The sequence below is a fragment of the Coenobita brevimanus genome, chromosome 50, assembly GCF_032717465.1.
Source record: "Coenobita brevimanus isolate Jiangsu-jjx chromosome 50, ASM3271746v2, whole genome shotgun sequence".
In the NCBI taxonomy this organism is placed as follows: domain Eukaryota; kingdom Metazoa; phylum Arthropoda; class Malacostraca; order Decapoda; family Coenobitidae; genus Coenobita; species Coenobita brevimanus.
Window position 1 is genome coordinate 45,024,872 of NC_137003.1, and position 23,362 is coordinate 45,048,233.

At 43.7% G+C, this 23,362-nt stretch overlaps 1 protein-coding gene across 1 annotated transcript in view; it reads right to left on the reverse strand.

Annotated features, from left to right (window-relative positions):
- The window catches only part of LOC145399771 (uncharacterized), a 35,820-nt gene extending 15,970 nt beyond the window's left edge, over window positions 1-19,850 (reverse strand). Inside the window, exons 1-11 of the mRNA XM_080272320.1 lie at window positions 19,742-19,850; window positions 19,337-19,540; window positions 18,933-19,112; window positions 18,067-18,211; window positions 16,872-16,981; window positions 15,881-16,059; window positions 15,511-15,651; window positions 13,690-13,794; window positions 13,042-13,218; window positions 12,446-12,553; window positions 11,525-11,670 (exon numbers count right to left, since the gene is read on the reverse strand). Of these exons, the coding sequence (XP_080128446.1) occupies window positions 11,525-11,670; window positions 12,446-12,553; window positions 13,042-13,218; window positions 13,690-13,794; window positions 15,511-15,651; window positions 15,881-16,059; window positions 16,872-16,981; window positions 18,067-18,211; window positions 18,933-19,112; window positions 19,337-19,540; window positions 19,742-19,850 (1,604 nt within the window). The remainder of the gene's footprint in view (window positions 1-11,524; window positions 11,671-12,445; window positions 12,554-13,041; window positions 13,219-13,689; window positions 13,795-15,510; window positions 15,652-15,880; window positions 16,060-16,871; window positions 16,982-18,066; window positions 18,212-18,932; window positions 19,113-19,336; window positions 19,541-19,741) is intronic.
- Window positions 19,851-23,362: the final 3,512 nt, after the last annotated feature.

The following is a 23,362-nucleotide window of genomic DNA, read 5'->3' on the forward strand; positions in this document are numbered from 1 at the left end:
CAACGCCTCCGTCTCTTACAAACTTTGTCTCATGTGTCATGGGGTGCTGATCGAACTACTCTTCTTCGCCTCCATATTGTTCTTGTTCTCTCCAAACTTGATTATGGTTGCCAAGTTTATTCTTCTGCTTCAGACACCGTCCTCCAACAACTTGATTCTGTACATCATCACGGTTTGCGTCTGGCTCTTGGTGCTTTTAAGTCATCCCCAGTTGAGAGTCTGTATACTGAATCAGGAGTTCCATCACTCTTCCGTTGTCGTGCTCTTCTTTCTCTTCGTACTTATGCTAAGTTGCACTGTTTTCCTCATACCCCTTCTCTACTTCCTCCCAGTCCTGACTCAGGTATATTTTCCACTCCTAGGACCAAGCCACCATTTGCAGTTCGAGCCCGTACTCTTCTCTCGCGCTCCTCTCTTACTGTTAGTAATGTTTTTCCTTTCCGCACATGTCTTTTTCCTCCTTGGCTACTTCCGCGACCCCACATTTGTGGCTACTTCCGCGACCCCACATTTGTTCTTCCATTTTCCCTTATTCCAAGTCCAATTCCCCTCCATTCATTCTCCGTTCTCGGTTTTCAGACCATCTCTTCCAACATTCCTCTGCAGTCCCTATATACACTGATGGTTCAAAAACTCCTGCTGGCGTTGGATTCGCGATACTCTTTCTTGACACTTTTTATCATTTTAGCCTTCCTACCTATGCAAGTGTTCTAACAGCAGAGTTATATGCCCTCTTGTTTGCGTTACGGTATATTTGTCGTGCCTCCTCCTCCTCATTTGTGATATTCTCTGATTCATATAGTGCTCTAACCCTTCTTCAGTCACCTTTTGCTTCTCACCGTCTAGTTCTTCGTAACTTGGAATGGTTGTTCCGTATCTCCTCTCGTCGTAAAAGAGTCCAGTTCTGTTGGGTCCCGGGACATGTGGGCGTCGCGGGCAATGAACTTGCTGATCAGTTGGCTCGTATGGCAGTTACCAGGGATGTCTCTCCTTCCTTCCTCATTCCAGTCTCTGACCTTCTTCCTGCTCTGTCATCCTTCCTTCAGCACCGGTGGCAGTCTTGTTGGGACTCTGTCACTAATAACAAACTACGTGTTGTTAAACCGTTTATTTTTCCATGGTCGACCCCTTGCCACCGTAATAGGAGGTGGGAGACGGCTTTAGCTCGCCTTAGAATTGGTCATACTCGACTTACCCACTCTTATTTGATGTCTGGTGGTCGCCCTCCCTTTTGTACTCGTTGCAATACCATTCTCTCTGTACGCCATATTTTCCTTGATTGTCCACTCTACACACTACAGCGACGTGTTGCATTTCCATTTTTGTCTCGCCTCCAACGTCCCCCCCTTCTTGCAGACTTTCTCCGAGAGTCATCGTATTTTTCCCTCCATAATATCATGTCCTTCCTTACCTCTGTTGGTCTTCTTTCCGACATCTAATTCCGTTCCTTATTTATATAGCCCCATCTGTGATATGATATACTCCTTCCATTGACCCATTTCTTCCGGCCCAGCTAACGTACACAACTTGTAGCCGATGATCCGGCTTTGTGCTGGATTTTGGCACTAGGTTCCTATTGTTCTTCTTCTCCTCTATCCCTTCCGATGCCACCGGGCTATACTGACCGTCCCGCTCATCCACCTCCTCCACGTTCTGCTCCTATTCCAACTATCGAACCAACCCGGTGATATATAATACCAGTCCGCTATAAATTCGTTTTTATTATATTTTATCCATTGTAAAAAAAATTTCTTAAGCTTTTATTTCCCTTGGTTTTACTTTTTTAGTTTTTTAAATATTAACATGTCTATTTTACAATGGAATCTTAGAAGTTTTACGGCCCATCGTAATGACCTTCGTTATCTTCTCGCAGTTCATCGTCCTACATTAGTCTGCATACAAGAACCCCGTTTGTCTGCCCCCCCAGTACCCATACCTGACTATAGTTTCTTATTTTCTCCTGCTTCTCTAACTGTTTCCGCCGTTATAGTTCATCACACAGTTCCGCTAGAACGTCTATCGATTCACACTACGGTTCCGTGTCATTTTGTTCGTGTCTTCCTCGAACGATGGATTACGGTGGTGTCCATATATTTTACTCCCTCCCAACCTGTCGATTTCCCTGCCTTATCTCTTTTATTAACACAATTACCCACCCCAATTTTATTGTTAGGAGATTTTAACTGTCGTCAAGCCTTATGGGGAGACACCGTTACCAATTCGCGTGGCCGCCAACTTGAGACTTTTATTTTTAATAATGATTTATCCCTTCTAAATACAGGAACTTCAACACATATTGACGACAAAACTCATACTTTTTCCTGTCTGGATCTCTCCTTGTGGTCCTCTTCTATTTCTTTACATTTCCATTGGTCCGTTCTTTCGGACACTGTATATAGTGATCACTTTCCTATAAGGCTTACTCTTACTACATATTGCCCCATACTCAGGCCCCCTCGATGGAGTTTTCCGAAAGCTGACTGGCCGTTATTTACTTCTTTAACTGTGCCTTCTATGCACTCTTCTTCCTTACCCACTGTTTTAGATATACTCACCTATTTTAATGTGTTAGTTCTAAGTGCAGCTTTGACAGCGATTCCTAGGTCGTCCCGTCCTTTTACTTTGAAGTGTGTTCCTTGGTGGGATTCGGACTGTACTGCAGCACTCCGTGTTAAACATGCACGTTGGAAGAGTTTTCTACGCAAACGCAACACTCCGGATGAACAGAGTGCATTTCTGCTGTTTAAAAAGGCCCGAGCGGTTCTTCGTAAGACTGTTAAACGGGCTAAACGTCGTAGCTGGAGATTATACGTTTCCACCATTACTGCCAATACACCCATTGCATCCGTCTGGAAACGTATACGCAAAATAGCAGGTAAACATCTTCCCATGCCCTCCCCTGTTATTACATTTGGATGGGGAGTCAGTTGCAGATGCGCATCTAGTTGCTAACGGCGTAGGTCTTCATTTTAGTAATGTTAGTAGCGGTTCTCATCTCACCTGAATTCCATACCCTTAAAACTGCTACTGAATGTACGCCAGTTGTCTTCAAGCTGTCGTCTAGTCAGTCATATAACGCGCCATTCACGCTCCATGAATTGTCCTCTGCCCTTCGTCTTTGTAAGAACACTTGTGAGGGTCCTGATGGCATACACTATAATATGCTCCGTCACCTTTTCCCCCAGGCCATGGCCTTATTATTAACTATTTATAATCGTATCTGGACAGAGGGTATTTTTCCTCCCTCTTTTCGTAGTGCCACCATCCTCCCATTTCTTAAACCGGGAAAACAAGGCCATGCTCCTCAAGATTATCGCCCCATTGCTCTTACCAGCTGTCTTTGCAAATTATTCGAGCGTATGATAAATCATCGTCTTATGTGGCTCCTAGAATCCAAGCAACTTTTGTCATCTTCACAGTTTGGTTTTCGAAAAGCTCGCGGCACCTTAACTCCCCTCCTAAATCTAGAGACTTATATCCGTTCAGCCTTTGCCACTCGACAATCTGTTATCGCAGTATTCTTCGACCTTGAGAAGGCTTATTGACACAGCCTGGCGCTACCATATTTTACGCACAGTTCGTTCTTGTGGTATTGATGGTAACCTTGGTGTCTTCTTAAAGAATTTTCTATCAGCTCGTTTCTTTAGAGTCCGTGTCCAGCATACTTATTCAGACTCATTTCCACAATACGAAGGTGTTCCCCAGGGCAGTGTTCTTAGCACTACTCTGTTTTTATTGGCAATTAATGGGATTATTTCTTGTCTCCCAGTTGGCGTCCGCTCTTCTCTGTATGTTGATGATTTTGCAGAATATGCCTCAAATTCTGACATCTCTGCCCTTGGCGCTCTTATTCAGCGTGCGGTTTCTGCTGCCTCAGAATGGGCCACTTCTCATGGCTTTCGGTTCTCTCCTCTTAAGTCTCATGCTATTACCTTTGCTCGTTCTCATCATATTCCTCAACCACCTCTTTTTCTTTGTGGCTCTCCTCTCCCATACAAAACCTCCGCTTCCTTTCTTGGCCTTCTTTTCGACTCCCGTCTTACTTGGAAAGATCATATTGCCTCCTTGAAAACGTCAGCCTTGCAACGCCTCCGTCTCTTACAAACTTTGTCTCATGTGTCATGGGGTGCTGATCGAACTACTCTTCTTCGCCTCCATATTGTTCTTGTTCTCTCCAAACTTGATTATGGTTGCCAAGTTTATTCTCCTGCTTCAGACACCGTCCTCCAACAACTTGATTCTGTACATCATCACGGTTTGCGTCTGGCTCTTGGTGCTTTTAAGTCATCCCCAGTTGAGAGTCTGTATACTGAATCAGGAGTTCCATCACTCTTCCGTTGTCGTGCTCTTCTTTCTCTTCGTACTTATGCTAAGTTGCACTGTTTTCCTCATACCCCTTCTCTACTTCCTCCCAGTCCTGACTCAGGTATATTTTCCACTCCTAGGACCAAGCCACCATTTGCAGTTCGAGCCCGTACTCTTCTCTCGCGCTCCTCTCTTACTGTTAGTAATGTTTTTCCTTTCCGCACATGTCTTTTTCCTCCTTGGCTACTTCCGCGACCCCACATTTGTGGCTACTTCCGCGACCCCACATTTGTTCTTCCATTTTCCCTTATTCCAAGTCCAATTCCCCTCCATTCATTCTCCGTTCTCGGTTTTCAGACCATCTCTTCCAACATTCCTCTGCAGTCCCTATATACACTGATGGTTCAAAAACTCCTGCTGGCGTTGGATTCGCGATACTCTTTCTTGACACTTTTTATCATTTTAGCCTTCCTACCTATGCAAGTGTTCTAACAGCAGAGTTATATGCCCTCTTGTTTGCGTTACGGTATATTTGTCGTGCCTCCTCCTCCTCATTTGTGATATTCTCTGATTCATATAGTGCTCTAACCCTTCTTCAGTCACCTTTTGCTTCTCACCGTCTAGTTCTTCGTAACTTGGAATGGTTGTTCCGTATCTCCTCTCGTCGTAAAAGAGTCCAGTTCTGTTGGGTCCCGGGACATGTGGGCGTCGCGGGCAATGAACTTGCTGATCAGTTGGCTCGTATGGCAGTTACCAGGGATGTCTCTCCTTCCTTCCTCATTCCAGTCTCTGACCTTCTTCCTGCTCTGTCATCCTTCCTTCAGCACCGGTGGCAGTCTTGTTGGGACTCTGTCACTAATAACAAACTACGTGTTGTTAAACCGTTTATTTTTCCATGGTCGACCCCTTGCCACCGTAATAGGAGGTGGGAGACGGCTTTAGCTCGCCTTAGAATTGGTCATACTCGACTTACCCACTCTTATTTGATGTCTGGTGGTCGCCCTCCCTTTTGTACTCGTTGCAATACCATTCTCTCTGTACGCCATATTTTCCTTGATTGTCCACTCTACACACTACAGCGACGTGTTGCATTTCCATTTTTGTCTCGCCTCCAACGTCCCCCCCTTCTTGCAGACTTTCTCCGAGAGTCATCGTATTTTTCCCTCCATAATATCATGTCCTTCCTTACCTCTGTTGGTCTTCTTTCCGACATGTAATTCCGTTCCTTATTTATATAGCCCCATCTGTGATATGATATACTCCTTCCATTGACCCATTTCTTCCGGCCCAGCTAACGTACACAACTTGTAGCCGATGATCCGGCTTTGTGCTGGATTTTGGCACTAGGTTCCTATTGTTCTTCTTCTCCTCTATCCCTTCCGATGCCACCGGGCTATACTGACCGTCCCGCTCATCCACCTCCTCCACGTTCTGCTCCTATTCCAACTATCGAACCAACCCGGTGATATATAATACCAGTCCGCTATAAATTCGTTTTTATTATATTTTATCCATTGTAAAAAAAATTTTCTTAAGCTTTTATTTCCCTTGGTTTTACTTTTTTAGTTTTTTAAATATTAACATGTCTATTTTACAATGGAATCTTAGAAGTTTTACGGCCCATCGTAATGACCTTCGTTATCTTCTCGCAGTTCATCGTCCTACATTAGTCTGCATACAAGAACCCCGTTTGTCTGCCCCCCCAGTACCCATACCTGACTATAGTTTCTTATTTTCTCCTGCTTCTCTAACTGTTTCCGCCGTTATAGTTCATCACACAGTTCCGCTAGAACGTCTATCGATTCACACTACGGTTCCGTGTCATTTTGTTCGTGTCTTCCTCGAACGATGGATTACGGTGGTGTCCATATATTTTACTCCCTCCCAACCTGTCGATTTCCCTGCCTTATCTCTTTTATTAACACAATTACCCACCCCAATTTTATTGTTAGGAGATTTTAACTGTCGTCATGCCTTATGGGGCGACACCGTTACCAATTCGCGTGGCCGCCAACTTGAGACTTTTATTTTTAATAATGATTTATCCCTTCTAAATACAGGAACTTCAACACATATTGACGACAAAACTCATACTTTTTCCTGTCTGGATCTCTCCTTGTGGTCCTCTTCTATTTCTTTACATTTCCATTGGTCCGTTCTTTCGGACACTGTATATAGTGATCACTTTCCTATAAGGCTTACTTTTACTACATATTGCCCCATACTCAGGCCCCCTCGATGGAGTTTTCCGAAAGCTGACTGGCCGTTATTTACTTCTTTAACTGTGCCTTCTATGCACTCTTCTTCCTTACCCACTGTTTTAGATATACTCACCTATTTTAATGTGTTAGTTCTAAGTGCAGCTTTGACAGCGATTCCTAGGTCGTCCCGTCCTTTTCCTTTGAAGTGTGTACCTTGGTGGGATTCGGACTGTTCTGTAGCACTCCGTGTTAAACGTGCACGTTGGAAGAGTTTTCTACGCAAACGCAACACTCCGGATGAACAGAGTGCATTTCTGCTGTTTAAAAAGGCCCGAGCGGTTCTTCGTAAGACTGTTAAACGGGCTAAACGTCGTAGCTGGAGATTATACGTTTCCACCATTACTGCCAATACACCCATTGCATCCGTCTGGAAACGTATACGCAAAATAGCAGGTAAACATCTTCCCATGCCCTCCCCTGTCCTACATTTGGATGGAGAGTCAGTTGCAGATGCGCATCTAGTTGCTAACGGCTTAGGTCTTCATTTTAGTAATGTTAGCGGTTCTCATCTCACCTGAATTCCATACCCTTAAAACTGCTACTGAATGTACGCCAGTTGTCTTCAGGCTGTCGTCTAGTCAGTCATATAACGCGCCATTCACGCTCCATGAATTGTCTTCTGTCCTTCGTCTTTGTAAGAACACTTGTGAGGGTCCTGATGGCATACACTATAATATGCTCCGTCACCTTTCCCCCCAGGCTTAGGCCTTATTATTAACTATTTATAATCGTATCTGGACAGAGGGTATTTTTCCTCCCTCTTTTCGTAGTGCCACCATCCTTCCATTTCTTAAACCGGGAAAACAAGGCCATGCTCCTCAAGATTATCGCCCCATTGCTCTTACCAGCTGTCTTTGCAAATTATTCGAGCGTATGATAAATCATCGTCTTATATGGCTCCTAGAATCCAAGCAACTTTTGTCATCTTCACAGTTTGGTTTTCGAAAAGCTCGCGGCACCTTAACTCCCCTCCTAAATCTAGAGACTTATATCCGTTCAGCCTTTGCCACTCGATAATCTTTTATCGCAGTATTCTTCGACCTTGAGAAGGCTTATGACACAGCCTGGCGCTACCATATTTTACGCACAGTTCGTTCTTGTGGTATTGATGGTAACCTTGGTGTTTTCTTAAAGAATTTTCTATCAGCTCGTTTCTTTAGAGTCCGTGTCCAGCATACTTATTCAGACTCATTTCCACAATACGGTGTTCTCCAAGGCAGTGTTCTTAGCACTACTCTGTTTTTATTGGCAATTAATGGGATTGTTTCTTGTCTCCCAGTTGGCGTCCGCTCTTCTTTGTATGTTGATGATTTTGCAGCATATGCTTCAAATTCTGACATCTCTGCCCTTGGTGCTCTTATTCAGCGTGCGGTTTCTGCTGCCTCAGAATAGGCCACTTCTCATGGCTTTCGGTTCTCTCCTCTTAAGTCTCATGCTATTACCTTTGCTCGTTCTCATCATATTCCTCAACCACCTCTTTTTCTTTGTGGCTCTCCTCTCCCATACAAAACCTCCTCTTTCTTTCTTGGCCTTCTTTTCGACTCCCGTCTTACTTGGAAAGATCATATTGCCTCCTTGAAAACGTCAGCCTTGCAACGCCTCCGTCTCTTACAAACTTTGTCTCATGTGTCATGGGGTGCTGATCGAACTACTCTACTTCGCCTCCATATTGTTCTCGTTCTCTCCAAACTTGATTATGGTTGCCAAGTTTATTCTCCTGCTTCAGACACCGTCCTCCAACAACTTGATTCTGTACATCATCACGGTTTGCGTCTGGCTCTTGGTGCTTTTAAGTCATCCCCAGTTGAGAGTCCGTATACTGAATCAGGAGTTCCATCACTCTTCCGTCGTCGTGCTCTTCTTTCTCTTCGTACCTATGCTAAGTTGCTTTGTTTTCCTCATACCCCCTCTCTACTTCCTCCCAGTCCTGACTCAGGCATATTTTCCACTCCTAGGACCAAGCCACCATTTGCAGTTCGAGCCCGTACTCTTCTCTCGCGCTTCTCTCTTACTGTTAGTAATGTTTTTCCTTTCCGCACATGTCTTTTTCCTCCTTGGCTACTTCCGCGACCCCACATTTGTTCTTCCATTTTCCCTTATTCCAAGTCCAATTCTCCTCCATTCATTCTCCGTTCTCGGTTTTCAGACCATCTCTCTCAACATTCCTCTGCAGTCCCTATATACACTGATGGTTCAAAAACTCCTGCTGGCGTTGGATTCGCCATACTCTTTCCTGACACTTTTTATCATTTTAGCCTTCCTACCTATGCAAGTGTTCTAACAGCAGAGTTATATGCCCTCTTGTTTGCGTTACGGTATATTTGTCGTGCCTCCTCCTCCTCATTTGTGATATTCTCTGATTCATATAGTGCTCTATCCCTTCTTCAGTCACCTTCTGCTTCTCACCCTCTAGTTCTTCGTGTCTTGGAATGGTTGTTCCGTATCCCCTCTCGTCGTAAAAGAGTCCAGTTCTGTTGGGTCCCGGGACATGTGGGCGTCGCGGGCAATGAACGTGCTGATCAGTTGGCTCGTATGGCAGTTACCAGGGATGTCTCTCCTTCCTTCCTCATTCCAGTCTCTGACCTTCTTCCTGCTCTGTCATCCTTCCTTCAGCACCGGTGGCAGTCTTGTTGAGACTCTATCACTAATAACAAACTACGTGTTGTTAAACCGTTTATTTCTCCATGGTCGACCCCTTGCCACCGTAATAGGAGGTGGGAGACGGCTTTAGCTCGCCTTAGAATTGGTCATACTCGACTTACCCACTCTTATTTGATGTCTGGTGGTCGCCCTCCTTTTTGTACTCGTTGCAATACCATTATCTCTGTACGCCATATTTTCCTTGATTGTCCACTCTACACACTACAGCGACGTGTTGCATTTCCATTTTTGTCTCGCCTCCAACGTCCCCCCCTTCTTGCAGACTTTCTCCGAGAGTCATCGTATTTTTCCCTCCATAATATCATGTCCTTCCTTACCTCTGTTGGTCTTCTTTCCGACATCTAATTCCGTTCCTTATTTATATAGCCCCATCTGTGATATGATATACTCCTTCCATTGACCCATTTCTTCCGGCCCACCTAATGTACACAACCTGTAGCCGATGATCCGGCTTTGTGCTGGATTTTGGCACTAGGTTCCTATTGTGTTTCTTCTTCCTTGTCTTGCACAGCTGTATGGTCCATTGGTCCTAGCTCCGGGGGTTCTTCCCCTTTTTAATTTCATTTTCCATGAAGGACGTCAAGCTGCCAGACGGCGTTCTTTAGTTTTCTTACTAGATGAGTTTAATGGAGATTATTTTTAACCCCTTCACCGTGTGACACTTCCCCAGAGTTAAATAAAACGATCGTTTAGATGTTTCCAAAATAAAAAGAGGTACAGTGTACTTCATCTGAGCACCCAATTGATCCCCTGACTTGTATCTGAACTGCGACTCTGTGCATCATGCCATTAATAGGAACTTGCCTTTTTAGGTATTTTGGGAGATGCATAATAAATAGGAAGGAAGAGGAAAACAGCTGAAGAAACTCAGGGTAATCAGTACTTGAGGCAATTATGACTACAGTTTGCAAGCGTGAAGTACACTGAACAGTCTTATAATCAACAGTTAACTATTTATAACAGCATATTCAAATACGGTAGTTCCAAGTAGCCTATAGTAATGTTTCCACAGAATATTTAACATTTTCTTTGGTGCTGGGAAAGCAAGGATTGTATGGATAACTAAGGTATTTAGGAAAGTACACAACTCTTATGTGACCAACAAGGCATATAACTTAATGCATCCATATTGAAAGAAGTGTAAAAATATTGGTAAAATATTGATATATAAAGAAAAGTGTCTCTCTGTTTAATATGTCCTCCCTGACATGGATACGGCGTTAGGTTATATTCAATAGGAGGCATAGTTATTTAGGAATGTCTGACTTGGTTCTTATCTCTGACTGGGGTAAAAATAATCTTGTTTTTAATACATCAAAGACTCAGTTCTTACACCTATCAACCCGACAAAATCTTCCATAGGTGTACCCACTAATGTTTAATAATACTCAGCTTAATCTTGCATCATCCTTGAACATGCTTTGGGTTTCATTCACTCGGGACGTATCTTGGAAAGATCATATTACATCTCGTAAAATCTGCTTCCAAGAGCTTAGGTGTGCTAAGCCGACTCCGTTCCTTTTTTTACCCCTGCACAATTGTTGACTCTATACAGTACACGGGTTTTATCCGCCCCTGTGTGGAGTACAACTCGCATGTGTGGGGCGGTTCTCCACATACAGCTCTTCTCAATAGGGTGGAGTCAAAGGCTTTTCGTCTCATTAACCCTCCCCCTCCTACTGGCTTCCTTCAACCTCTGTCTCTTCGCCGCACTGTTGCATCTTTATCTCTTTTCTATCGCTACTTCAATGGTCGCTGCTCCTCTGAACTGTCTGCATGCATTCCTCCACCTCTACGTCGGGCGCGTAGCATCCATCAAGCAGCAAACTCTCATCCCTTTTTTGTCCAACTTTCTAATGCAAGAGTTAACCGTTACTCCCAGTCCTTCATTTATGCAACAGGTCAACTCTGGAACTGTCTCCCTCTGTATTTCCTGCTTCCTATGATCTCAGTCTTTCAAACGCAATGTGTCCAGGAATCACGAAATGATCGGATCTTGAATTTGGCTCTCTCCTGTATTTTGTACTCTTGGAAGGAACAGTTTTTGTGGGCTCGTGGCCTTTGGTTCCTTCTTCCTAGCATTAAAAAAAAAAAAAATCTTGGGAGAACTTTTTGTTGGGGCAGGATGTGACGTCAGGAGAGAGAGAGAGAGAGAGAGAGAGAGAGAGAGAGAGAGAATGTTATGCTGGTGGTTAACTATCAGGCTGAAGTTTGAAGGACGGAAATAGTGAATAATTTATCGATCACTGTGAGGTCTGTGTTCTATAGAGACAGATATACAGAGCTACCGCACTCACCTGAAGATGTTTTCCTCAAGGTCGACTAGCAACTCAAAATTTTGCAGTTCAGGAATGGTGATGTCCTGCTGTATTTTGATCAGGATTGGTTCACGGTATTGACGGTCAGGTTCACTAGTCGCACCGCTGTCCTCACGCCAATCCGACTGAGAAGGAATACAGGGAAGCAAGTTGTAGTGGTAGAGGGAAAAAGAAACAGAATAAATCATCATAATCATTGTCGTCATCATCAAAATCATCATAATCACCATCGTCATCATTCATTACCCCATTTTCTTACTAATACATGGAGTACAAGGGTCCCAAATGACACTGTTTTTATTTTCTATTTATATATAGTTTTTTTTTTTTTGGGGGGGAGGGGGAAAACACACAAAGGTTAACGTAAACGGCGACGTCTTTTTTCCAGTATATTCTTTGCGAACTCCAGACTATAAATTATTTAGCTAAGGAGGGATCCTGGATAGTGTAGGGATTAATGGATACGGTACTAGTTCTAACCCCTTCACTATGGCGGGTTCCTTTTATGCTCAATAAAAAATCTGCCGCCACAATAAATAAATAAATAAGGAAGGAAGGCGTCATTACTGTCAAGGTCTTAAAAACATCAGGCAGGATGAGATTCCGAAAGAATTTAAAAAACGGCATCACGCTGAAGGTGAAGGCATTGGTAATAAGCGCATTGAGAAATAATTAAACTGGTAGGGAAGACTGTACCAAATTGCATAATAATAATAATAATAATAATAATAATAATAATAAGGCCACCGTAATATATGAACTGCTTATCTCACTTGAATCACTATACGGTCTATAGGTACTAAGTCAGGTACCGGTATTGACTTTGACACTCTTTACACGACTTATTTAACTGAGAGCACCGGAAATTCATGATTAAAACAGTGCTGGTGCAAATCTCACCTTAAGAAAGTAGACTTCATAAAGGTAGGCGTCCTCGACAGTCTCGTTCTCGCTTGTGAAGTCGAGGTGCCCAAGCCACACGTCGCAGGGCAGCCCACGTGCGTACTTCTACGTGGGGGGGGGGTTGTACATGAACACATACACATGCAAACACACATACATGCTCATATACACGTACATACATACATTTATAAATTGTTTGGTCCTTACCGTGTATCCTTCATTCATTCCTCCTGAATCTGTTTTATTCCTTCTTTTCTTCCTTCCTTCCTTTCTTCATTCATTCGTTCATTCATTCTTGTCTTTTTTTTCCCATTAATTAAGTGCTCAGTCTTTCATTTATTTCTTGTAGGTAATGCGAATTGAGACATCATCATCATCATCATCATCTCACTCCTTCGAACTCACCGTGCCATAGTAGGTCATCATCATCATTATCATCATCATCATCATCATCATCATCATCATCATCATCATCATCATCATCATCACCACCAACCATTCCCTCCTCACTCCCCCTAACTCACCGTGCCATAGTAGGTCATCATCATCATCATCATCATCATCCATTCCCTCCCCACTCCCCCCTAACTCACCGTGCCATAGTAGGTCATACTCTCCACTTGACCCATGCCAAAAATAAGGAGGGGATCCTTGATGGAGATGCTGCCGTCTGGGTTGGTGATGGTGTCGAAGCCCGTGTTGGCGATGGGTAGGGCCGTGCAGTTGCCCAGGGTCTTGTCGACGACGTACTCTACCCCGCTCGTGAAGTCCTGGAGAGGGGGAGGGGGTAGGAGGAAAGGGAATATGTGAGGGTTAGCTATTGTTGTGTGTATGCTAGTGATTTTATACAGTCTTCTAATACACTTCCTTTTATCATCCATAACACGTTTTCATATAACTTTTGATAACTTATAGTGCCACTTAACATGTACGGTTGCCCAGTAACTATATATATAAAACCCTATAATAACTTCATTGACTAATGTAGCCTGTACCATAATAGCTATGTAACCTTAGAATACCCACCTGTTTGACTGCTATAACATGTACCTCAGTAAATTCGTTATGTCCACAATATCAACCCATTATAATATCCACGCTATTGACTGTTAAAACATGTACCCCAGTAGCTATATAGGCCTGTAATATCTACCCCTTATAATACCCACCCTTCTGACTGCTGTAATATTCAACCCTATAGCTTTTACTAACTCTATATACATCGCTGCTTCCCCACCTACCCTTATAATTGACACCTCCACAGGCCCCGCGATCTCATATTCTATGGAGGCAGAGTCAGGAATTGTGTCAGACCTTGTTAGCTTGCGGTAGCGGTCGTACCAGTTCTGAAAAGAAAAAATAAAAAAAAAAAGTTTTTTGGAAGCCTTATTGTTTTACTTCATTATCTGTCATTATCTTACTCATTATCATAAGCCTTGTTATTTCACATAATTGGTTTCATCATTGTCCCCCTCCTCCTCCTTCCCCTCCTCCTCCTCCCCCTCCTCCTTATCATCATCATCATCATCACCATCACCACCACCTTGTTTCCAAGTAATACTGTATATGTAGTGGGTAATTGTCAGCTTTATACTGAATTTTGCATCTATCTATCTATCTATCTATAGCCCGACGCCCTAATCCCGCAAAGGGTGGCCGCAGACAAAACGCCTCCAAGTCACTCTGTCACCCACCATTTGACTCCCCTCCCCCCAACTCACCCCCCCCTCCCTCATATACCTCTCAACTCCATCCCTCCACCTCATCCTCGGTCTACCCCTCCCTCTCCCTCCCTCCACCTCACCCACATACACCCTCTTAGTCAGTCTTTCACTCTCCATCCTCTCCACATGTCCAAACCACCTCAGTGTATTTCTCCTAATCTTTTCAACCACATCCACATCTACCCCACAACGTTCCTTCACTTCTTCATTCGTCAACCTGTCCCTCCATGTCACTCCACATGCTCCTCTCAAGTAACTCATTTCCACTGCTCTCACTCTTGACTTGTTCCCCTCTTGCAAGGTCCACGCCTCGCTTCCATACGTCAGGGTAGGGATCACAATACCATCATGCAGAGACTTCTTAACTTCCATACTCACTTCCCTATTTCTCATCACTGCTTTCAGCATGCCTACAACCTTCCTTCCCTGCTGTACCCTTTCACGCACTTCATCCCCCAAAGTTCCATCCTTACTCATCACACTACCCAAGTACTTGAATGCACTCACATTCTCCATATCCTCACCATCCAACCTCACTGCACACTCTAATACCCAATATTCTAATATAAATATAGGTGGGGGCGCTCACCATCCACTCACTCTATGTAGTGCTGCTGTCGTGTGTCTGCCTTTTCCTCTCCTCCATCCTTCTTTCCTTCCATCCTCTTCTGTCTTTCTTTCCTTCATTCTTTCCTTGTCCTTCTACCTACGGGTGACTTTACACTCCCTCTTCTGTCTTTCTTTCTTTCATTCTTTCCTCTTCCTTCTGCCTGTGGGTGACTCTACACTGAGTGGCAAGCCAAATGGTTTCCTGTACACCAGGAAACCATTTACTACGTTGGGTGGAAACCATACAACCAATTTTGGCACCAGGTGGTTTAGTGGGTAATTATTGCGCTCCAATCGGATTGAGCCAGTGAAGGTTTATATCCAAGGGATGGTTGAGGTTGATTGCTCATGTATTGCCACTCAGGGATGAGTCAGGCTGGTCACTCTCATCTGAAATGTCGGGACCAACTGCCTAGCTCCGGGCTCCTACGCTTCGCCTGGGGCAGTGTAGGATTGGATGATGGAGTGGAATGGTTAATTTTTCCTTCTTTTTAGAAATTATGATTCTTATATTAAGGTCTTTAGTACGCTGGGTGAGAGATCCTCCCTTCACAACTCAACTCTCCATCTCATCTGTACAATCTCCTTCTCCCACCCATTTACACATCCATTGCTCTTTCTTCCTCCTTTTCACCTACCCCTGTCTCCTACCTACATTTCTGCCTCCCACCTGCACTCTCCCTCCCAGCTACTACCCTCCCTCCCAGCTCCACTTGCCATATAGGCTACCTTAATCGTACTGACAAACTCCTGCTTGCCCAGTGCGTTGCTTTGCTCAGTGACTTCAACCCTCATGGAAAACGTGTCGGCCAGCTGGGTTGGGGGCTGCTTCAGTTCAGGCAGACCGGGGCAGTATACGTTGCTGGGGATCTGCGGGGGAGGGGAAACGGTTAAGTAGGGGAACGGAAGAAGGGGAAAGGGTGGTGTGTGGGTAGGGCAGGGCGAAGAGAGAAGTGTGTGAGTAGGAGAGGGAAAAAGGAGAGACGTTTGAGTGGTGGAGAGGGAAAGGGAAGGTATGTGATTAGGGGAGGGAATTAATAATAATATCACTCCTGCCACTCCCACTACCATCATCATCATCATCATCATCATCACTCACCTCAAAGGCCCAACGCAATTGCTCTAGGTCTGGTCTGTCGTCGAAGAGTGCAAAATTATACATCATATCGACAGGTATGGGCGAGAGTGAGCCTTGGATGGGGTACACCTTGCCAGTCACCCTCGCTGTCACTGGTCGTTCACTTGTATACCCGTACATGTCCTGAACGCGGGTGGGGTCTGGAGAGAGAGAGAGAGAGAGAGAGAGAGAGAGAGAGAGAGAGAGACTTATTATTTGTGTGTATATTAACTGATAACGGAGATGGTAACTGCGTGGCTCAATCGGTAGAGAGGTGGCCTGCAGTCCTTACGGACCTAGGTTCGAATCCCGGCTGGGGCAGGGAACAGTTTAAGGATTTGAATTTCATTAAATCAGGCTTTACTGATCTACCAGAAGACCCGCCGACATGTCGTAAAAATACCCCCGCTAATACCAATACACCAGTCCTGTATGAGACGGCCCTAGCATGTATTCAATATGGACGGTGGGTGTTAGCGCCGAAGTGGTGACATGTAGAGGTGTATGGTATGTAGGAGGACTGCTGGGCCTTGATAGCAGGCTGTGAAGCCTATGCCCAGAGTCGGACACATAAAAAAAAAAATAATAATAAAAATAAAAAAAAAATGTAGGGATGAAATATTTGACTTTTTTTCTTTACCCCCCCCCCACACACACAGTGGTAACGTTCTCGCTTGCCACCTGGTAGACGGGAGTTCGCGCCTCGCTCAGGTTGCGAAAAGTTTCACTGACGAAATGGGTGGTTACTGTCCCCCTCGAGCAAGGGGACGGGTGTGTGCGTGTGTGAAGGTCACAGCCTTGCCCTTAGATCGGACTATATGAGCTCTCAGCTCCCTTCCGGGAGGGTAAAAGCTGACGATCACGACCATCAAGTGATCCTGACCGACCCGGTGAATTACACACACACACACACACACACACACACACACACACACACACACACACACACACACACACACACACATCCACCCACCTGACCAGTGATACTGCACGCTGAAGGAGCTATTGCGATCTGTCAGTATGCAAGCATCCCATCTGTTGCACGGCACCATCCTCTCGCTGGCGTTGTTCACCCAAGAGTACCTGAACGACGGAACGGCAGGTGGGATTACGTTCAGGGGACTGCCGATATCGATTAACGTTCTTTTGGGGTAGGGTGGGGGGTTCATTTTTTTTTTATATCATAGTAATGTCATTTTCGTTCGTGGTGAGCAGGGGGTGTGTTTATGTTCAAAGAGTTTTTTTTTTTCTTTTTTTTTTTTTACGTTAATGGGAATGGAGCGTCTTTCGTTTTCGTTTGTGAGTGGGGTGTTTTTATGTTCTGTTCCCGTTCACTTAAAATTGGAAGGAAAGCTGGATATAAAAATAAATAAATAAATATATAAAAGAATAAATATGTAGGGATGTCAATTGAAGCTAAATAGAATAAAGGTGAATCACTTGAAAACAAAGGATTAATTACTGAAACGGACTTAAGAGGAATATGTAAGGAGCGAGACACAATTATTAAACAATGAAAGAAGAATAATTTAGGAGGAACGAAGGACGAATCGTTTAGAAGGAATGCAAGAAGAATCACTGAAGAGGAACGAAGGAAGAATTTTTAAAAGGAAAGAAGCCTATTCAGCCAGGGGACGTGCTTTTCGTTTTTCCGGGAATCGTCTAACCTACTGAGCTCCTCGAACAGAAGGGGTTAGATACAGACTTCATTAACCCCTTCAACACACACCAGATGTCTTTCCTACGCTGAACAAGGTCGTCTGGAGGCAACAAAAATGAAGCAGGAACCACATTGTCGTAATGAAGGGGTGAACTTCTTCAATTAGACGGTGCAGTTGTTTATTTCATTCTTGATACCACTGGACTATTTTTCTTCAGCTTAGGAAGGATCGCTGGTAGTGGAGAGACCAATTAAGGCTGTCATTAACCTCTCCTAGATTACTTATGGCTGTAATTAACCTCTCCTAGATTACTTAAGGCGGTAATTAACTTCTCCAGTTCGCAAAGTGGCTCATAATAGGAATAAAATTGCCTGGTAAGAGCAAGAATACGAAAAAGTTACGTCACTGGAGTGAATTAAGGAAAGCAGACAGCAACAGGCATGGATAGAAAAGCAGGTGAAGGGGAGCAGAGGACAGCTTATAGCACCACTTCGCCGAACCGCTCACTTGAAGCTGCCGCCAAAGAAGAGTGCCTGTGACGGTGCCATGGTGAAGAGGGTGCCATTGGGGGTGGTGTGGCCGGTCATCCAGGGCGCCACATCCGATATGGGCGCAGTCACGCACTCCACACGCGACATGCCGTCCTCGATGCCTGTGCGGAGTGAGTTAAAGAGTGAGTGAGGATGAATTTGGGGAGGGAAGAGTCTGATGGGTGTGGAAGTGAGTGAATGAGTAAGGAAGGAATGTTGAGGGAAGGGGCTGGGAGGTGTGAGGGTGAATGAGTGAGCGGGTGAGTAAGTAAGGAGGGAATGTGGAGGGAACAACTTGTGAGGTGTAAGAGTGAGTGGATGAGTAAGGAAGAAAGTAGGGAAGGAAGAGTCGGTAAGGTATATGGGAGTGGATGACTAAGTGAGTACTGAAGATGAGAAGGGAAGAACCAATGGAGTGTGTGAGTGAGAGAGTGAGTGGCTTAGGATGAGTTTGGGGAGAGAAATGTCTAGCTGGTGTGGGAGTAGATGGGCTAGTAAACGAGTGGATGAGTCAGTGAAACATGAAGGTAGGGAGGAAAGAGCCTGCAGGGTGCGGATTAGGTGATTGAGTGAGTAAAAAGTAGGGAGGGATGTGCTTGTGAGGTGCGGATGTTGTGAGTGAGGAAGTGAGTGGGAGAGTAAGAGAATGCTTTATAAAGATGGAAGTGAGTAGCAAAGAGAGAGACTATTGTTCCGTATGATGAGCCAGCGTCGTCTGCAACTTGGTCTTGTGACCTCAGGAAAACGCATGTCATCCCATTTCACATCTCTCATATGTGGAAGAACAGCTAGTTTTCTTCATTAGCCAGTGCCAAGACGTTGTACGTTCAAAGGTTCATTTGCCCAGTGCGCCCTGATCGCAAGCTGAGATTCTTAGCAGCGTCTTTCTGAATCTGGCCTGGCTCCCGCCGTGGCCATTTGCTTCAACTGATTGGCATTTATGACTGGATTGGTCGGGAGTGACATAATGGTTTGGAGGGATAACGTAGCCGATAGCTTTCAAGGCCGGGCCATGGCGGTGATCTGAGAGGAATATTTTTCGTGTGATCACTAATAGTGAATCTGTCTTGCTAGTTGCACCTGAGTAGTGTAGTTGCACCGACCGCCGAGATACGCAGTCTTCTTTGACACAGCAAGCCAATTTTCCTCTGCGTGCAATTCGTATAGAGACAAGGAAAATAAGTAATTAATATATTGTTGTCCTAGATGACGAAATATATTATTACATAACATACATGTCCACTCACCAAAGTAAGTAGTCATAACAGCGACAACATTGATGGAGTAGTAGAATATGGAGTGAGTGTATATTTGTTGTCCGAGTTCGGTGACGGCCAGTATCCTCCTGTCGTAGTCGTAGTGTTCCTCCAGGTAACTAGTTGTTTTTACGAGCATGTCCACCGCCTCTATCTTGGCCAGGTAGCTGGTTGGGGGTGTAGGGGCGATGGGGCCTGGGAGGGAAGGGGAATGGGGAGTAAAAGGTGGAGTTAGAGGAAGTAATTCAACTCCAACCCTAACAACAGCATGCAGCCTACACCGTACAAGTATAATCCATGACTATTTTCCGAAGCATTTGGTTGCTGTATTTTGCTGGTTGTATAAACAGGCAGTCCTATACTCAGTTTAGGCTCAGTGTAGATCCAGATTCTCACCACAAGTATATGTGAATGGGGTACAGGTGTCATCATCGCTGGTAGCCCCACATACAAACGCTACCAACACCACCACCAACAGGGCCCACCTCAGGCTTTGGTAGGTCATTTTATATTGTCCCACTCACCGTCAGTACTATGAGATTGTTAAGTACGGTACCGCTCACTTGTTCATTGTCACTCTTTCCTCAACTACTGTTCACATAGGTATCACCACTTGATTATTTGACCACCTCTCGATCGTTAACTGTTGCTTGACTTAATTGTCATTCGATCATTAACCACGGCGCACTCATTAACATGGACTCAGTCGTTAAGCATCACCCGCTCATTAATCACTCTTTGATTGTTAACTGCCACTAGCACTTCCTGGCCGCCGAGGGTGACTGTGTTCAGCATTGAGCCAACTACTATATCGCTGCTCATGGTGTTTAGACTCGCAAAATGAGTAACAAGGATGGTGGTTGCGCTTGTCAGTAATCAGTTACCACACTCTGATTATCTGTCATTAATTAAGGCAAGGATATATATTTAGCGAGGTCCAAATGCATCTCAAGTGAAAGATAAATACTCACTAACTTAGCTTGTGATGAAGAGAAGCATTAATTGAAAAATGGAGAGTCTGTAGTGAAAAATATTAATATGTAAATGGTGTCACCGCATCCATTACCACCCCCATACTAGATAAGGACAGGCAGACTGATAAGAGAAGTATATCTGCTGGGACAATAGGTTGATGTTTGGTTGAGATAGCGGGAGGAAGGGAGGAGGAGGATGTTTTTGTGTGTGTTGTATGGGTTACCTCTTAATCTGTTTGCCCTTAATTCACTGAGTGCATTCAGTTCGTTGATATTTTATTTATCAAATAAATTTGTTGGATAAGCCTCATACCATGTCGCTCTGACAATCTCAAGTTCATTTGAATCGTACTACGTAGAAAATATTGTGGTTGTGTAGATAAGTAGTGTAGACACTCTGAGTCTATCTTAAAGTCCAGGTTATTTTAATCGTTATTCTGAAGACTGAAGGTGTTTCTAAAGATTATTAATTAACTGTACAGGAGTATAAATAAGAGTTTCTGACGATTAATACCAACAGGAGAAGAACATTATGTACTGTACAATAACTTCATAGCAGATGCAGCAACCTGCCTGGCTACAAGTGTGCATGTGATGAAATACCTGCTGGTATCTGTTTACCGGTTTGTCTTTCAGTTACTTGATTCATTAGGCTGGAAGGGAGAACAGGAAATGTAAACGCCCGTGTCTCTGTCAATGTATGCCTAAATGTTTATCTCAGTACGGGCATATCTTTGTCTCTTCTAATCTCTCCACTTATGGTAGGTTTTATTTTTATAAATCTGTCTGACCCCTCTCCCCCCCTTTTTTTTAAGCTAGTAAACACCCTCCTCATCTAATTCCTTTGCTTCCCAACCACTCCTTTTACAATGTGTTTTTAGCATTTACCGCTTCTCTCTTCTCTTGACTCCGCCAAGCTGCCCTTTTAACTCCTCACACCTCTCCTCTTCGTATCACGCACTTCTGTTCATTCCCTGCATGCTGCCTCCTTAGGCATCTTACGTGCATCATCATCATCATCATCATCATCCAAAATAAATACCCGGAGAATATATAAAAACCACTGGTAATAATGCAGTTTGTGTCTATAGTGCTGTGTTGTCTATCACCGCATGGTCCGTTCTTTGTGACATATATGTCATTTAGCTAGATGGTGCAACCCTTAACCCATCCGTATCCTGTGTAGGAGATTTTGCTAGAAGAGTACCGTACTTAGCGTACATGCCTGCGCCTATCGACTCAGTTGCCAAGCTCATAGGTCCGTTCCCCGGGTTTCCCCCATTTATTACCTGTTGAAAATGCCTAGTTCCGTCCTCTTTTAAGGATACTGGCCGCTAATGGGTTATTGACCTACCTTCCTATTTATACATAAGTTGCACTTGCCCTGTCTGATCTGGTCGGTTAGTCTGGTGGATTCAGTTTGTAATCACATCGTCCCTGTTCACACAGCAGTATAGCCTAATTGGGGACCTTCTCCAGGACGTATTCTCTGTAATGACTGGGACTTGAGAAATTAATTCCTAGCCATAAACCCTGTTAACACTTGTTTGTTGTTCTTACCACCTCCAGACGGTTCTATTAATTTTAAAGATGAGCTGTGAGTTGGACATGGGACATCCTGATAACGCAGGACAGTGACGTACAAACGATTTGTTTATAGCCACTCCTTGCGTGATGAACGTGACTGACTATACATATATATATATATATATATATATATATATATATATATATATATATATATATATATATATATATATATATATATATACAATATATATATATATATATATATATATATATATATATATATATATATATATATATATATATATATATATATATATATATATATATATATATATATATATATATATATATATATATATATAAGGGTGTATCAGTGAGTATTAAACTGCGTATCTGATCTCAGTGGTTGTAATGTTTACAAACAGCGCTCGTAAAATCCACGGGGATGGGATTAAAATCCTCGTCTGAATGAGTTTATATATCGAAAATGAATGAATTTAAAGGGTTGTAAGATATCGAGTATGAATGAATTTAAAAGGGTGTTAAGTATGGACAATAAATGAATTTAAAGAGTTGTTAAATATCAAGAATGAGTGGATTTAAATGGATGTTAAATACCAAGAATGAATGAATTAAAGAAGTGACAAATTTTAGAATGGAAGAATTTAAAGTTGTATTAGATTCTGTCTCTATCTGTCTGTCTGTCTGTCTGTCTGTCTGTCTCTCTCTCTCTCTCTCTCTCTCTCTCTCTCTCTCTCTCTCTCGCTCTCTCTCACCGGGCGGGTCAAAGCCATTCGATTAAGCGTAACCGAACCGTGATGCGTGACGAAATGGCCAATCCACGAAACGGTTTTAATATGCTGATCGCTGACCGAAGTGTGACGAGGAGCCGAGACACCCAAGCTATAAGAATGGAAGTAAACATTGAGGGTTATCTTTTATAAGGAAGTAGTTGTCCGTACTCTTTCCACTCTAACTTAGATTAAATTTGCGATCTCTCCTTGTTTGCTGAGCTGTGTAACGAGAGATTTATGATGCTAGTCACGAAGAAGTGCCGTGGAAAGGATGTAGAGGCGTAGTATTGTTATATTACGCCACTGAGCTGCGGGGAATGGGCTGCAAAGAGACGAAAATCTTCAGGTTAAGCTGCAAGAACTACTGTGTTTGGGTGTCTTTGTGTTCTTGGAAAATTTCGTGACACCATTTCCCCAGCGATTTACATCTCTTGCACCAAAGTAACTTCTTGTAATATATCGATAGTAATACAAGCTGATATTAAGGTCGATTATGCAGAATAATTATGTCGCTGAAGATGGAGTGCAATACCAGGTAGAATCTCTCTCTCTCTCTCTCTCTCTCTCTCTCTCTCACTGCTTAGTTTACCCTGTTGTAGTGTTGCTATCGTTAGTTTGCATTGTTTGATTTTTAGTGTTGACGGTGTGTATAGCATGACATTTGCGTCACTTATGCCACTCGACGTAATGTGCTAGTTATATTGTAGTTTGCCAGTGTA